Source organism: Ostrinia furnacalis, unplaced genomic scaffold (assembly GCF_004193835.3).
Source record: "Ostrinia furnacalis isolate ACB-3 unplaced genomic scaffold, ASM419383v2 OfSCF2414, whole genome shotgun sequence".
Lineage (NCBI taxonomy): Eukaryota > Metazoa > Arthropoda > Insecta > Lepidoptera > Crambidae > Ostrinia > Ostrinia furnacalis.
The window spans coordinates 671,255-684,385 of NW_021132653.1; the positions used below are offsets into that span (position 1 = coordinate 671,255).

Genomic DNA, 13,131 nt, shown 5'->3' on the forward strand with positions numbered 1-13,131 from the left:
AAGGAAAATAGGAACTGAACCTACAACCTTACGTTTGCTGGATACTGAAGTGTAACTTCTGCTATAATGACTTTCTTGCAAAGTCAATAACAACTATGAAGTAAGTAATAAATTCTTCGTTTACCAAACGGGGTGATGATCTCCGAAACATAACGTTGGTGCTCGACCACATTTAATCGAATCGTACGGCCAACTATTTTAGTTAGGTAATCGTATGGTAGAGTTCGAGCGATGTTCACACTTCGACCATTATTCCGCCGCGGTGTTTCGAGCATGGCTAGGAGCTGGCAAAGCAAACCCTTAGGTCATTCATGCAAGTCGGAAGCCTAGGCTAGGTAGTTACGTAACACGCGATGTATTGAGTTGCAGGGACAGCACGGCGCCGTTCGGTCGACGACCCGTTGTTTGCGAGAACTTCCGCTACCGAAACTGATGCGATTCGACTGCACCGAATTCCGCACGATCGCGTGATGCAGGGGTTGTCACTAGCCGGGAATCAAAAACGGTATCTGAGGGTTTTTTTTTTCAGAATTTGTACAGTTACTTGCAACAATCAGATTAAGCAATAGAGACAAGTAGTACAAGACAAGTGTTAAATTATACGACTTTGTAGAGCTGATGCGACTTTCTAGACCTATGCCTGATTGTAAAATTCTACGTCTATCACCATCGTCCATCAACAACCATCAACTACCTAATATGATATTCTATGTAGGCAATTTTAGATTCATTGTCATCTAGGTTACATTACCTCAGGAACGCCCCTAGCAGATTTTCTAGCCACACTTGGGGGTGCCATAAGCCTCATTGCTTAAATTTTAAGGTTGAGATTATCATCATCATCAGTCTTTCCCATTACATGCTATGTTAGTTACTAGATCTTCGGTTTGTCGCTGCTGCTAGAACTGGCCGCAGTCTACCGCAGCAGATGTCGATACATTCATCACTGTGATAAAAACAGTCAGGATAGAAACGTAAGTACATCCTCGCAGCAGTGGCTAAACAGTATATGACAAACTGTAAGCTAAAATGCTGATTTATAAAACTGACTAGTCGTAAAAATTTCCGTTTGAATTAATAGCCAAATAGTGATATCTCCTTAGAAACTTCTATTCAGCTAACTCTTAGTAGCTTAAACGAATGTCATGTCAGTGGGTATGTACATTTATCCAGGCGTAGGCGTTGCTACATGGCGCACTATTGTAGTATACATGAAGGTTAACTAGAGAACGTTAACACAGCCTATGAATTTTAAGGATAAAATCCCTAAAGTACCTGTACTATTGAAAAGTAATTGAAGCAAAAATTTTAACAAATTGTTTTAGCATTAATTGGTTTTCTGTGTTACGTTATTGGTACCTCATGGAAAAATACTCCAAAGATGTAATATAATATGAACTAATATTACGCAACGCCCTCCGCTCCACGATTTTCCAATAACCACTGAAGCCTTATTACGAAATTGTTCGGTAAAATGCTTTCTCAAATAATACTGTTGCTAGCCCTATTGTCACCCCTCTCCCGACCTATCCCATTGAGCTATACCCACCCGGTGGCCCAGGGTACTGCGCGGTAAGCTTTGGGTGCTTTTAAATGTCAAAGTGCAGCTTAAAGCTCGATATTGTGCATCGAACCATCCCTTTGATATTTCTCAAAGAAGCTTCCTCTTTAAAATAGACACGTGAAAAACGGTAGGTTTAAAATCTTAACGCATTCATGAAAAACTAGTAAGTACCTATCAACTTCACCTGCCGCTCCGTACTATTACTAGTACATAATATTGTAATTTGATAAATCATAAAATATGTAGGTAAGTAAGGTATTCAAGTTTTTCAACAATTTTGGAAAAACAATAAATTACACAAACACATAGTAAGAACACACAGGCTACAAATTTATTAGGGGCATATTATTATGCCTTAAGTTTAAAATGAGTTTTATCAGCGAATCGTTTCAATAACATGAAAATAAATTGCACAATTTAAAGTGTATCTAGTCTACCTTAAAAGCAACAAAAACACCAAAAGAGCTCAAGAGATAAAGTAATAAGAATAACTGGAATATGCTCGTCATATCTACATGAGCAACTCCAAAAAGGAACTGAAGTTTAAAGAAAATTTCAACAAAGTAATTCTTGACTGTCTACACTCTGCCGAGGAAGTAATATTTTCTCAATTATCTTAGCTGCCAAGAAACGTTTACTGACATTAAAATATAAGCCTTTTAAATATAAATTAAGTCTATTCAAGCTCTTTTCTTTTACTCAACAGGAAAAAGGAGCGTAATGTTTTTGGTGGCTTAACTTGACAATTTTATAAGGATAATTTTAAACGTACTTTTCTTTTCCTTTCCCTAAAGTGGCTGAATTTACAAAACGTTACCGTTTTTATAATAATTAAGTACCTAAGTTTTACTATATACGATTACAGAAGTAAAAATGTAAACTAGTCATTCGATACGTGAAGGTATTAAGTAAGATTCACCTCTCATGTCCTATAAAACCAAGTCTCGATCGCTAATAAAACACAAACAGTAAATGCAGAGTTAATTCCGAAGGAAAGTTTACCTGACTTGCCGCGCAAATAACTCAAAATAAAGGAAAATAGTAAAAGCTCGAGGCAAAGAAAAGACTCTTCTGTATAAAGTTTCCTGCATTTCTTGCTCTGCTTCTTCTAAGCACAGGCCCATTTAAGGTCCCGAAGTAGTGGTAGGGTTAATACGGGACGTGTAAAAGTGCTTTTTAAAAGCCTACTTACAAAATTAAAATCAGTTTTATGAGAATGAGTTTTTTTAGTTTTAAAGAGGATAAGAAATAATCTAGTGCTATATAAGCATTTTATTAAATAAATGTAAAAGATAGTGATGCAAACAAACCGAATCAAAGAGAAATATATGAATTATAAAACAAAATTAAATAGAAACCTTCTACTTATAATGAAAATTCTTTTAACGAAGTATTCGTAAGAATACTTTCAGAACGAAATATATTTATTTATTTAATGTGAAAGGTCGCTGTTCGTACAAATGTATATGTTTAACATTATGGAGAATGCTACCGCCTACGCTGTGTTATTTTATCTCTCGCTTTTAATTAAATGTAACTTGTAGAAGATTATGTTTCACTGTCTTGATTGGATATTCTGTGGCAGCTGTTATATTTTGAAATTGAAATTTATTTTCTATACTAATATTGTTCTCGTGGTACAAATAAACAAATCCATTTTTAGGTAAATGCTGGGTTAAATTCTGTTTGTAAATACATACTGGTAAATCAGATTAATTATGCAAGCTGTTACTTAAATCTACTACTTATATCTTTATTTATAACTTGTTACGCATTGTCTCTATTATTTATACTATGTTGTTATTACACAACATCACTTTACCGTAGCAAAATACATTTAAAAACAAATGTAAAAAGGTCGATTTATTTCTATGCAATTCGAGAAAAAGAATTAGTATTTATCCATCTACGTACTCATACTTTCCTAGATATAACCACTAACTCAGCTTTTTCGCCTTGGTGCATAAAATAGACGAAAAAGCTCATTGTACTTAGTGGTGTAGAATTTGAACTTGATTTGATGTAACCGGCCACCACAAAAACCAAGATAACTAACTGTATTTAAAATACTTAACTACTTGTAGTAATAGATAGGTTGATCTTGCAATAACTTTGGACAAATTAAAATAGATGATTCTACTGTAACATCTTTTTGTATGAGGAACTGATTTTCTAAGTCGAAAGACTGATATAATGAGTATTACTTTATGATTTTACCTAATTGAGGATTTTGTTATTGCACTCAGTATAATTCTTCTAAAGGCCATGATCTATGAAATTGGCCAAAAAATGCTAAAAACATTATCTCTACACAAACTAGAGCTTTCAAAAGCACTATAATTCACTACATAAAAGACAATTAGCCTTGGGGCAGGTCAGGAATTAAATTACTTTAATTACCTAATTGTAAAATAGTTGCAGTCTTTAAATTAAGCTTGGCTTTGTGCTTTGCTCCCTCCGTGCGCTTGTATTTGACAGACAACGCTACCCTCAGTAGCACATTAAACTACACATTTTGGTGCCAAAGTCACCCCTGCTACAACGAAATAAGGTGCTACAGTGTTATCCTTGATGTGCCGTCGTCCGTACGTAGCGAATTTTCCTTTGAATAAATTATATTTTCTTCGTAGAATGTGTGCTCGTTATCGCGAGAATTAGCAAAGTACTAGGTACTAATAAAGTATAAAGGCTTTCAGGAATGCCAAGTGAAGTTGGGTAAAGTTTGGGTAATTTAGCTTTTTATTAATAGACTTTTGGCTAAAATTAATTACTTTTAGTCCTAACTTGAGAAATCAGATTAATTTATGCAAGCTCTTACTTAAGAGTAGGCGCACACCGTTGATTTTTAGTTGACCAATAGTTGTGCCCGATTTTAAATTGTATGAAGAATCGGCCAAATCGAATCGGCGTAGTGTGCGCACTCTCATACATGCCCATACTGATCAACTGCCCGACTAAACTATCGGCCGACGAAAAATCAACGGTGTGCGCCTACTCTTAATCTACTATATCTTTATTTATAACTTGTTACGCATTGTCTCTATATTTATACTATGTTGTTATTACACAACATCACTTTACCGTAGCATAACATTAAGTAACATTGAACTTGAATTGGATACTATGATAGGACGTAATATGATGACATTAGCTGTCTATTGCAGCCAGCTCAGTCTATAGTTAGCCGCTTGCTCCGACTACCGTGCTATTACAGGAGGTGGGTGATAATAGTACCAACTTCCACCCTACTCTGACCTTTATCTAAACTATATTACGTCACATTTTTATCTGTGCAAGCTTTCGTGGGTAATCCTGGACAACTGTGCGATAAGCTGTTGCTTTAATCGCCGCCCAAAATCGACATTATCAAACGACAAGTTAATAACGTCAATGTTATTAAGTAATATTTCATAAACACCCACATAAAGGTTCTCTTTATTTTAATAAATTCGTAATCCCTACGGTAACCCTTCACGCCCACGACTTGTAGTGGATTTCATTTTGAATGATTTAGGTGTTAGATCTTACATGAGCACTTAATTCTAATTTGCTGTTTCAGAGTTTCAAATTGAAAACGATCTCAAAATTCGAGCCCCAATCGACAGGTTAACTTAAAGTCTGAGCGAGCAGTGTCACAGTTTTGCAAGATGAATAATCTGTGGACACGATCGATAGAGAGTGCGCGGGGTTTGGGGGTAAGGGGTGGCGTGGGGGTTCCTAGGGGTAGCTGGGGGGACGTTCATTCAACGTGTAGGCGGCGCGCGTGGGCGACACTCTTATATAGCCCTCCAGGGCGCCCTCCCCACGCAGTCGTGGCTCGGCAGTCCCTCAGATACGACGGTCAGTGAAATAAATGTGCAACATGTACTTCTCGAGCTTAAGGTAGGTTCAACTATTAATTATTTAGTTGCATAGCGACTGAGTCGAATCGATAGATTTTGTGTTTAGATAAATCTTTTTTGGGTGCATTTTTGAGATCATTTATTGGTTAATTAATTAAATTAAACACCCAGTTCAATCTCAAATTTTGGGGTTCATTATTTTTCAAATAATCTTTTCTATTTTATTGTACGTATGATAGCGTTTTTGAAAACTTACTGTACTATAAGTTCAGTTTTCTCTTTGTTTCTAAAATAAATAGGTGCTAAAGTAATGAATATTTCAAAGTACTTAAAAATATGTTTTTGTTATAGGCTGATGGCAGTTTTGCTTGGCTATTTAGTAGCGCAAGTTAAAACATATCCTATACAAGGATGGCCGATGTATCCCCAAACGGCTAGAGAATATCCCGACGATGATTACTACTACGCCCCAAAAATACAGTATTACTATGATGCCCCGGCAATGAGCATGCCTGAAGTTTACGGGCAAATTCAGTACCCTTATTTCTATGATCCCTATGGCCATTTTGCGTCGAATGAGGCGCCAAAAAGGCAAGAGGAAAGACTAGCCGCATTGCCTATCGGACAAGAAACGTGGTTTGAGAACGACAACGCGGGCCGATGGCGATCCAACGACGTCGATGACGTCAGTGCGGCCTTTTTAGATAATTTGATCCTTACCCAAATGGCTCAGGACGCGCAGAGGCGACGCGAGAATGCCCGCGCAGCGTTCCCGCCTGTTGATTACGATGAGGAGCGGGACACCGAGGACGAAGATGTCCGAGAATTGAAGGCCTTAGCCGGCAAGCCCTTATACCACGTACCGAAAACGGTTCCTAGGATCGATGACGAGGACTACCCCGCCGACGACGGCTTCATCAACTGGAACGGCAACAAGCGCAGCGTCACCACCGCAGCGCCTGCAGCCAGCACGGCCGCACCTGAACTGGGCCAGAAAGAAAAGGTCCTACCGCGACCAACTCAAAATTCCCATCAACATCATCGCGCAGACAACAAAAGAGACCCATCATTCTACAAAACCATCGCCAAATTACTTTCGAAGAACTCCGAAACTTCAGAGACTCAGGTCAGTAATCTTTATTAATACTTATAATCTTAAATCTTGAGGTACTTTTAATACAACCTTACTATAATAAAGACTATAAGTATAAGCCTTGCTGAAATGTTTTCAACTCTAAGTCCGTGGAAACCCCGAAGTCTAAAAATAGCATGGCTGGGCTGGGGGTGGCGGGTGACACAGCGGGCCCAGAGGCCGGGTCAATCGAAGTGTGGGGAGAATATCAGAACTAAATAACACCTAAATCTGTTCTCTCTTTCCACAAATATTTTTTACTTGCGTTTATTTATAGATATTGTCATCGAAATAACGTCAGTTTGTTTTTGGGTACAGGAATCACCGAAAGCGAGGAGGATCGATAAACGCTTCGTGGCCGGAGACAGCGACCTCGTGCTCGAGCTGCGGGGGCTGAAGCATCGCATCGCGACTTAAACTGATGCTAATGACTACCGCCAACTACCTATGAGACTGAGTATTATATAGACTAAATAGATATCGACAACGGCGACCTCAAACGAAATAGTCGCTACATCAATTAAAATTCCAAAAAAATTAGAGCTCTACGTCTATCGCAAATAATCTCCACATTCCGTCGCCCGCGTACGAGACCTTTGCCACGTGTTTTACTCAAAGCTGTAGCAGTACGTCGGGGTCTTTTTCGATTCTTTATAATAACTTCAATGACATAGAACTAGAATTAAATTGTGGAACCGCGTCGAGGTGACGAGTAGGGGTGAAAATGATCGTACAAAATGTGACTATAATCTCCATGAAAAGAGTTGTTGATTGTATATGCATGATAGTTTTATATTAGGTATTTTAATCGATAAGGATTATGAACAAGAAAGTTGTTCCCTTCGATTGGCAGCTATTATATCGCACGAGGTAATGTGCAACTGTAAATATTGTAGAATTGATTGTCTAAGACGTAATTATTTAGATAGAAATTAATTAATCAAAATTGTGGAAATACCATCAATATTTCACTTTTACAAAAACGTCTCGGGTTTCTCATCACTTTTATACTTAGTTAAGTTTTTGTTTTAACTATGTATTAAATTAGGAACATCTTTCTATTTTGAAAGTCAAAGTTTTTACGGCTTAATCATTACTTGTATAAATAGTTAATTGAAGAAAACTTTATAAAACTAGTTTGACGTGATCTCATTTCACTATTTATATTTATTGAGCCTAAACTTGTATGACTGTGCATTGCTTTTTGTTCCATATTTTCTTGGCCTAACTTTTACTCAGGTGCTACTGTTTATTTTTTACTAAAATTATATGTTAACGCAGACAATACCATGAGATCTTTTTGCATAGCAAAAATTTAAACATAGTATTTAACCTATCTGTAAGGAAAGGAATAAGATTCTCTCGGGAAACAGAGGATTAGGTGATATCTTAGCTTTACAGCTTCTTACCTACTTAATGTCTTGGATGTAACATTGGCCTGAGAGGCCTATTCTTGGGAATTACACGTGATTGCGTCCTATTATCTTTTCATCAAATAACAAACAGCTTTAGCTTTTTTAACTAGTAACTAAGAATTTTGTCGAATTTGCTACCTTAAACATATTTTTGAAAACATTACAATTCACCATTAAAATGTAGGTTACATTATCTTTCGAAGTACATATCTGTTTATAAATAAAGTCAAATTACTCACTCTTCTGTGTTTTTAAAATCTACCCAAAACTATGTGGATTAGTTTGTACCTTATAGTATAATTAGTACAGCCTGTAAAGTGTTACTAATGGATGTTAATGTTACTGTCGATAATATTACAATATAATAAAATGTACATTATTTAAATAATAGTCGTGAATGTTAACTCTTCTTTTAAAATGGTACGCATTTTCGTCTAAGTATCAGTACCTATACCTATGAGTATTAAACCTTGTACCTAGATACTATGTTTCTTAAAAAATGCCTACTTCAACCACATAGGCAATAGCGGTTCAAGCAGGCCATTATAGATTTATGTTAGCTTTTATCTTATTTTACGCACAAAATAGTATTTCCTACTTCTAAAAGTTGCTCAGAAAATAAGATAGGTAGGACCTACTACTTACATAAAAACGTTCTATCCGTTTTGACATATTATATTTTGTAAGAATAGAAATCAACTGTATTTTATTACATATAACTTTTCTTTAAAATAATATTCATTGTACCTATTTGATACAAATTCGTATCTTAGAATACTGTAAGAATGTTGTATCTACAAACGTACCTAATAATGGAAAAAGAACAAAAATAAAAGACGAATGAAAGCATACTTATTGTTTTACTATTCCCTTTTACTGTGTAATAAAATTCAATAATTTTTCTTTATGAGTTTAACAAAGTTATCGCCTGAAAACAATTTCTATAAAATCTATTTTCAATGTGACTCTATTATAGCAATCTATAATAAAGCATCATCAGTTGTTTGATAAGGCACTTCCAAAAAGTAACAATCTTATTTTTAAGATGGCAATAATGACTTAAGATTCCCTTTTTGCAACTAGAATAAACATATTAAATACACAAAAAAAGTCTTTATTACTGAAATAAGTTACCTACAGGGAGTTACATACAAGATCATCAAATGGAAAGATACTTTTGCTCTACAAAGTGATCGTAGAAATGTTTGATGTTAATCGATGTGTCACCGTTTTGAATAGGTAGTATGATAAAAAATTATAACAAAAGTAACTGACTAACACACAATTCAATCACGATTTTCTTATTAATAAGATACAATATCGAAATGTATGTTCTGCAAGTCTTAGTGCCCGTGCTGTTAATGTCAGCTCCTGAATCGTTAAGCTACTGCATACTGAGAGGAGTCATAAAATGGGATGCAGCAGCGTAGTTGAACATACTTCGTCTAAAACGTTGGTTCCCAAAGTGGGGGCGCAAAGACCTTTAAGGGGGGCGCGGGCCATCTGTGTACTTATGTATAAAAAACCTGCGACCGCTGCGAGAATGCATTCCAGACTGCTCGATACGACCAATAAATAACTGGACTGGAGAAGGGGGGGGCGCGGAATTTTTTGTATGGTAGAAAGGGGGCGCGTCTCAAATAAGTTTGGGAACCAGTGGTCTAAAATCACTAAAGCTAACGTAAAAGAAGCATTTATAAAAAGCTATCGTTTATTTAGTTGCTATAAGTATAAGAATCTTTATTTACAATGAACAGATTTTTTTAAACTAAGGCAAACTTAACTCTAAACAAAATAAAAATATAAACTTATTTTACTCTAAAATAAAAGTGTGTCCGTGAGGCAAAGAGGCGAGGATGCTGGCTGCATTTCCTCGCTGAATGGCAATACTAAGCCTTAGATAATTATAAGTACCTATTAGATATTCAAAATATTACGCCTACATAGCTTTCCACAGTTAGAACAAGAAGTTTTCATACAAGTACCTATTTGCTTGTGACTTTTACTGTGCTTTTACGCTCTCACTCGAGCACTCACATAAGTACTCGACGCTACTGTTTAAAACAATTATGCACATTGTCCTCCGTGAATTCTGGTAGTCACTTATTGCAATACAACGCAAGATGCATCTGATCTACAACTAGTCTAAAAAAAATTTGATGTGGGACTGAAGCACAGCAGCTAGTACCTAGGTATTATTATTTTCAGCGCCAGCCGATAATGTCGTCCTGAAGACGTAGGGCATGCTAAATTTGGGGCGTGTCCCTGTCCTGAAAAAAGGCCTATACATACAAAGAATTTATATTTAATTTGTTTGACTTATTAAACTCTACTATTTGATCGAATATGTGAAAATCTTAAACGAATGTACTATTGGTACCTACTTTAGACCGATATTTCTCAGATTCGGAACGGGTGCATAATATGAGCGATCGCTTTTTTTTGCAATAAGGCTTGGCACCCAACATGTACCTAGTTAGTTGTAGGTACTAACTTGTGTTTGTGTCAACACAAACAGTGTGCGAATAAACATCATAATTCCGAATTCTCCGAACATCTCAATGTATGAATTCTTTCAAAAGAACATGTAAAATCGGCATTAAGATACTAATCGTAGTAGTTTTTAGGTAATTTAATAAATAAGACACAGTAAATAACCCAAGTCGATTCATGTAAAAATTCACAATTAAAATAAAAATAAATGTACTTATCTAGACAGAATAAAGAAAGCCTCAAATTGTGTAGGTGTCGCTTAAAACCGAAAAAATATTCGTATTGCTGTAAAAGCATGTATATTATTGAATCACTCGAAAATTTGATAATTGGATTTGTTAAAGCTATAATTTTTGTTACATTAATTTTTATCATCTTTATCGATGATGGCTAATCAAAGCTGAGGCTGAATGTGATCCCAACTAATATTATAAATGCGAAAGTAACTCTGTCTGTCTGTCTGTCTGTCTGTTACGCTTTCCCGCTTAAACCTCGCAACCGATTTTGATGAAATTTGGCATAGAGATAGTTTGAGTCCCGGGAAAGAACATAGGATAGTTTTTATCCCGGTTTTTGAAACAGGGACGCGCGCGATAAAGTTTTTCTGTGACAGACAAAATTCCACGCGGGCGAAGCCGCGGGCGGAAAGCTAGTACTCTATAAAAATATTTTAATTTAAATATTATCTACAAATACATACCTATAAATTACTAGCGGCCGCACGCGACTCAGTGCGCGTGGATCCCGTTTTATCCCCTTAACCCTTTAACTGGTATAGAGAAAAATATTTTTCGTTAGTTTTGTACCTTATGTTTTCTCAATAAGGTTCAAAATATGGTGGCAACAGTTCTGCCACTACCAGGTAAAGGTACCCTTACCCTTAAGGGTGGAGTTTCGTAAAATCCGTTCTTAGTGAGCACCTATGTTCTAAAAGGAACCGCCATGCAAAATTTAAGACTCTTAGCACTTGTAGTTTCTGAGATTTCGTGATGTCAGTCAATCAGTGACCTTTCGCTTTTATAGAAATAGATTTAAACCTAATTAATGTCTTTGGCGATCAATAAACACTTCTAATTAGTAAAACTTACGTTGATCCTTTACACAACTTAAGATAAATAGAAACCTGGCTCCCGTATATTACTTCGATATGAAACTCTACAGCGGACACTTCAAGGACTTTCTCGACAAGCCTTCGTAACTAATTTAGCTAAGGGTCCTCTAATAACACCCCCAATAGACACTGGCTCGTGTTTAACCTTTGACCTTTCAGAGCAGAATTCTATCAAAAAATAAGCAAGTAGCAACTCGCCCACGTCGCCTTATTCTTCTACAGGCTTGTTAGTATAACTCCAAAGGCAACCTTTACCTCTAATTAATTATTTCAATTTGTTCTAATAAAGCTTATTTTTAAGTGGATTATCTGCCTACGCGCCTCATTATTTGCGGTATGTACCTAGGTAACGCCATTTTCAATGCCTTGTTGTAAGTAGGTATTCTAATTAAGGACGAATACATAATATTCATGTTTAAAACCGATTAAAAAATAAACTAATAATTTGATTGATCGTAGCGTGGGCAGGCCTCCCACTAGGTGGACCGACGATCTGGTGAAGGTCGGGGGAGGTGCCTGGATGCGAGCGGCGCAGGACCGGTCTTTGTGTAAATCCTTGGGGGAGGCCTTTGTCCAGCAGTGGACGTCTTTCGGCTGAAACGAACGAATTTAATTGAATAATTTATTTCATTGAGTTATTTGGTGTAGTGGTTCGAAACGGACTACTATTCCGGAGGTAGCGGGTTCGATTCCCGCACAGTACAAACATTTGTGTGCATGAACATATTTGTTTGTATTGGACTGGGTGTTTTCTATGTATAATAAGTATGTATTTACAAAAAAAAAAAAAAAAAAAAAATTTAACCCTTCATATGGCAAGACTTTAAAAGTATTAATATGAAGTAATCGCGAAAATATAGTGTTCCTAGGTGATAAAATAAAATGTAAAAAATATTNTATTTATTTATTTAACTTGATCTCAGCAGATCATAGAAGACTGAGAACTTGATTGGCTTAAAAAAGCTTGTACCCAAAGCCGTGAATTTATTAATGTGATGATATTTAAAAAAAAATACGTTAATTAATCTGTGGTACGTCAGTAAAATGACGTACGTCAATTAATAGTGTTGGCTGTAAGAATCAAACACGTCACAATCGTCAATTGTTTAATCGATTATATAATCTAGGAAGAACAATTTTGAACTTTATTAATAATTTGCCCTGTACTTTTTAACTACCTATCAAAATGTTATATTCGTTAGTATGGTTATGCATACAAATAAAACATGATAATAGTTAACACAAAAAAGGAGACAAGTTAACGAAAACAGAAAAAGCATGTGAAGTAGTAGAACCAATATTACTGGTTTTATAAAACTTCTCACACACTCTCACTAGGTACACTTTGAGTAGATTTTTGTCATGTAGGTACTAAAGAGTGATTCTATCTAAAAATGTTTTTTTTTTTATTATAATGATGGTAAATAATGTATTGTCAAAGCTATTATTAATTTTAAACTTTCCTTCATCGCGTTTGTTTGTAGGTTCAATACCTAATCGCTAAAGCGTAAAAACAAAATTATGTAGGTAAGAAACGCTGAACACTACGAGTTACGACAGCAAAGACCGAAAAT

General features: G+C 36.0%; 1 protein-coding gene across 1 annotated transcript; it reads left to right on the forward strand.

Annotated features, from left to right (window-relative positions):
• Nucleotides 1–5,378: 5,378 nt before the first annotated feature.
• Nucleotides 5,379–8,804, forward strand: LOC114355496 (uncharacterized). Its single transcript, XM_028308361.1, has 3 exons — nt 5,379–5,446; nt 5,758–6,532; nt 6,857–8,804. The coding sequence occupies exons 1-3, from the start codon at nt 5,418–5,420 to the stop codon at nt 6,953–6,955; spliced, it is 903 nt and encodes a 300-aa protein (XP_028164162.1). The 5' UTR covers nt 5,379–5,417; the 3' UTR covers nt 6,956–8,804.
• The last annotated feature ends 4,327 nt before the right edge of the window (nt 8,805–13,131 follow it).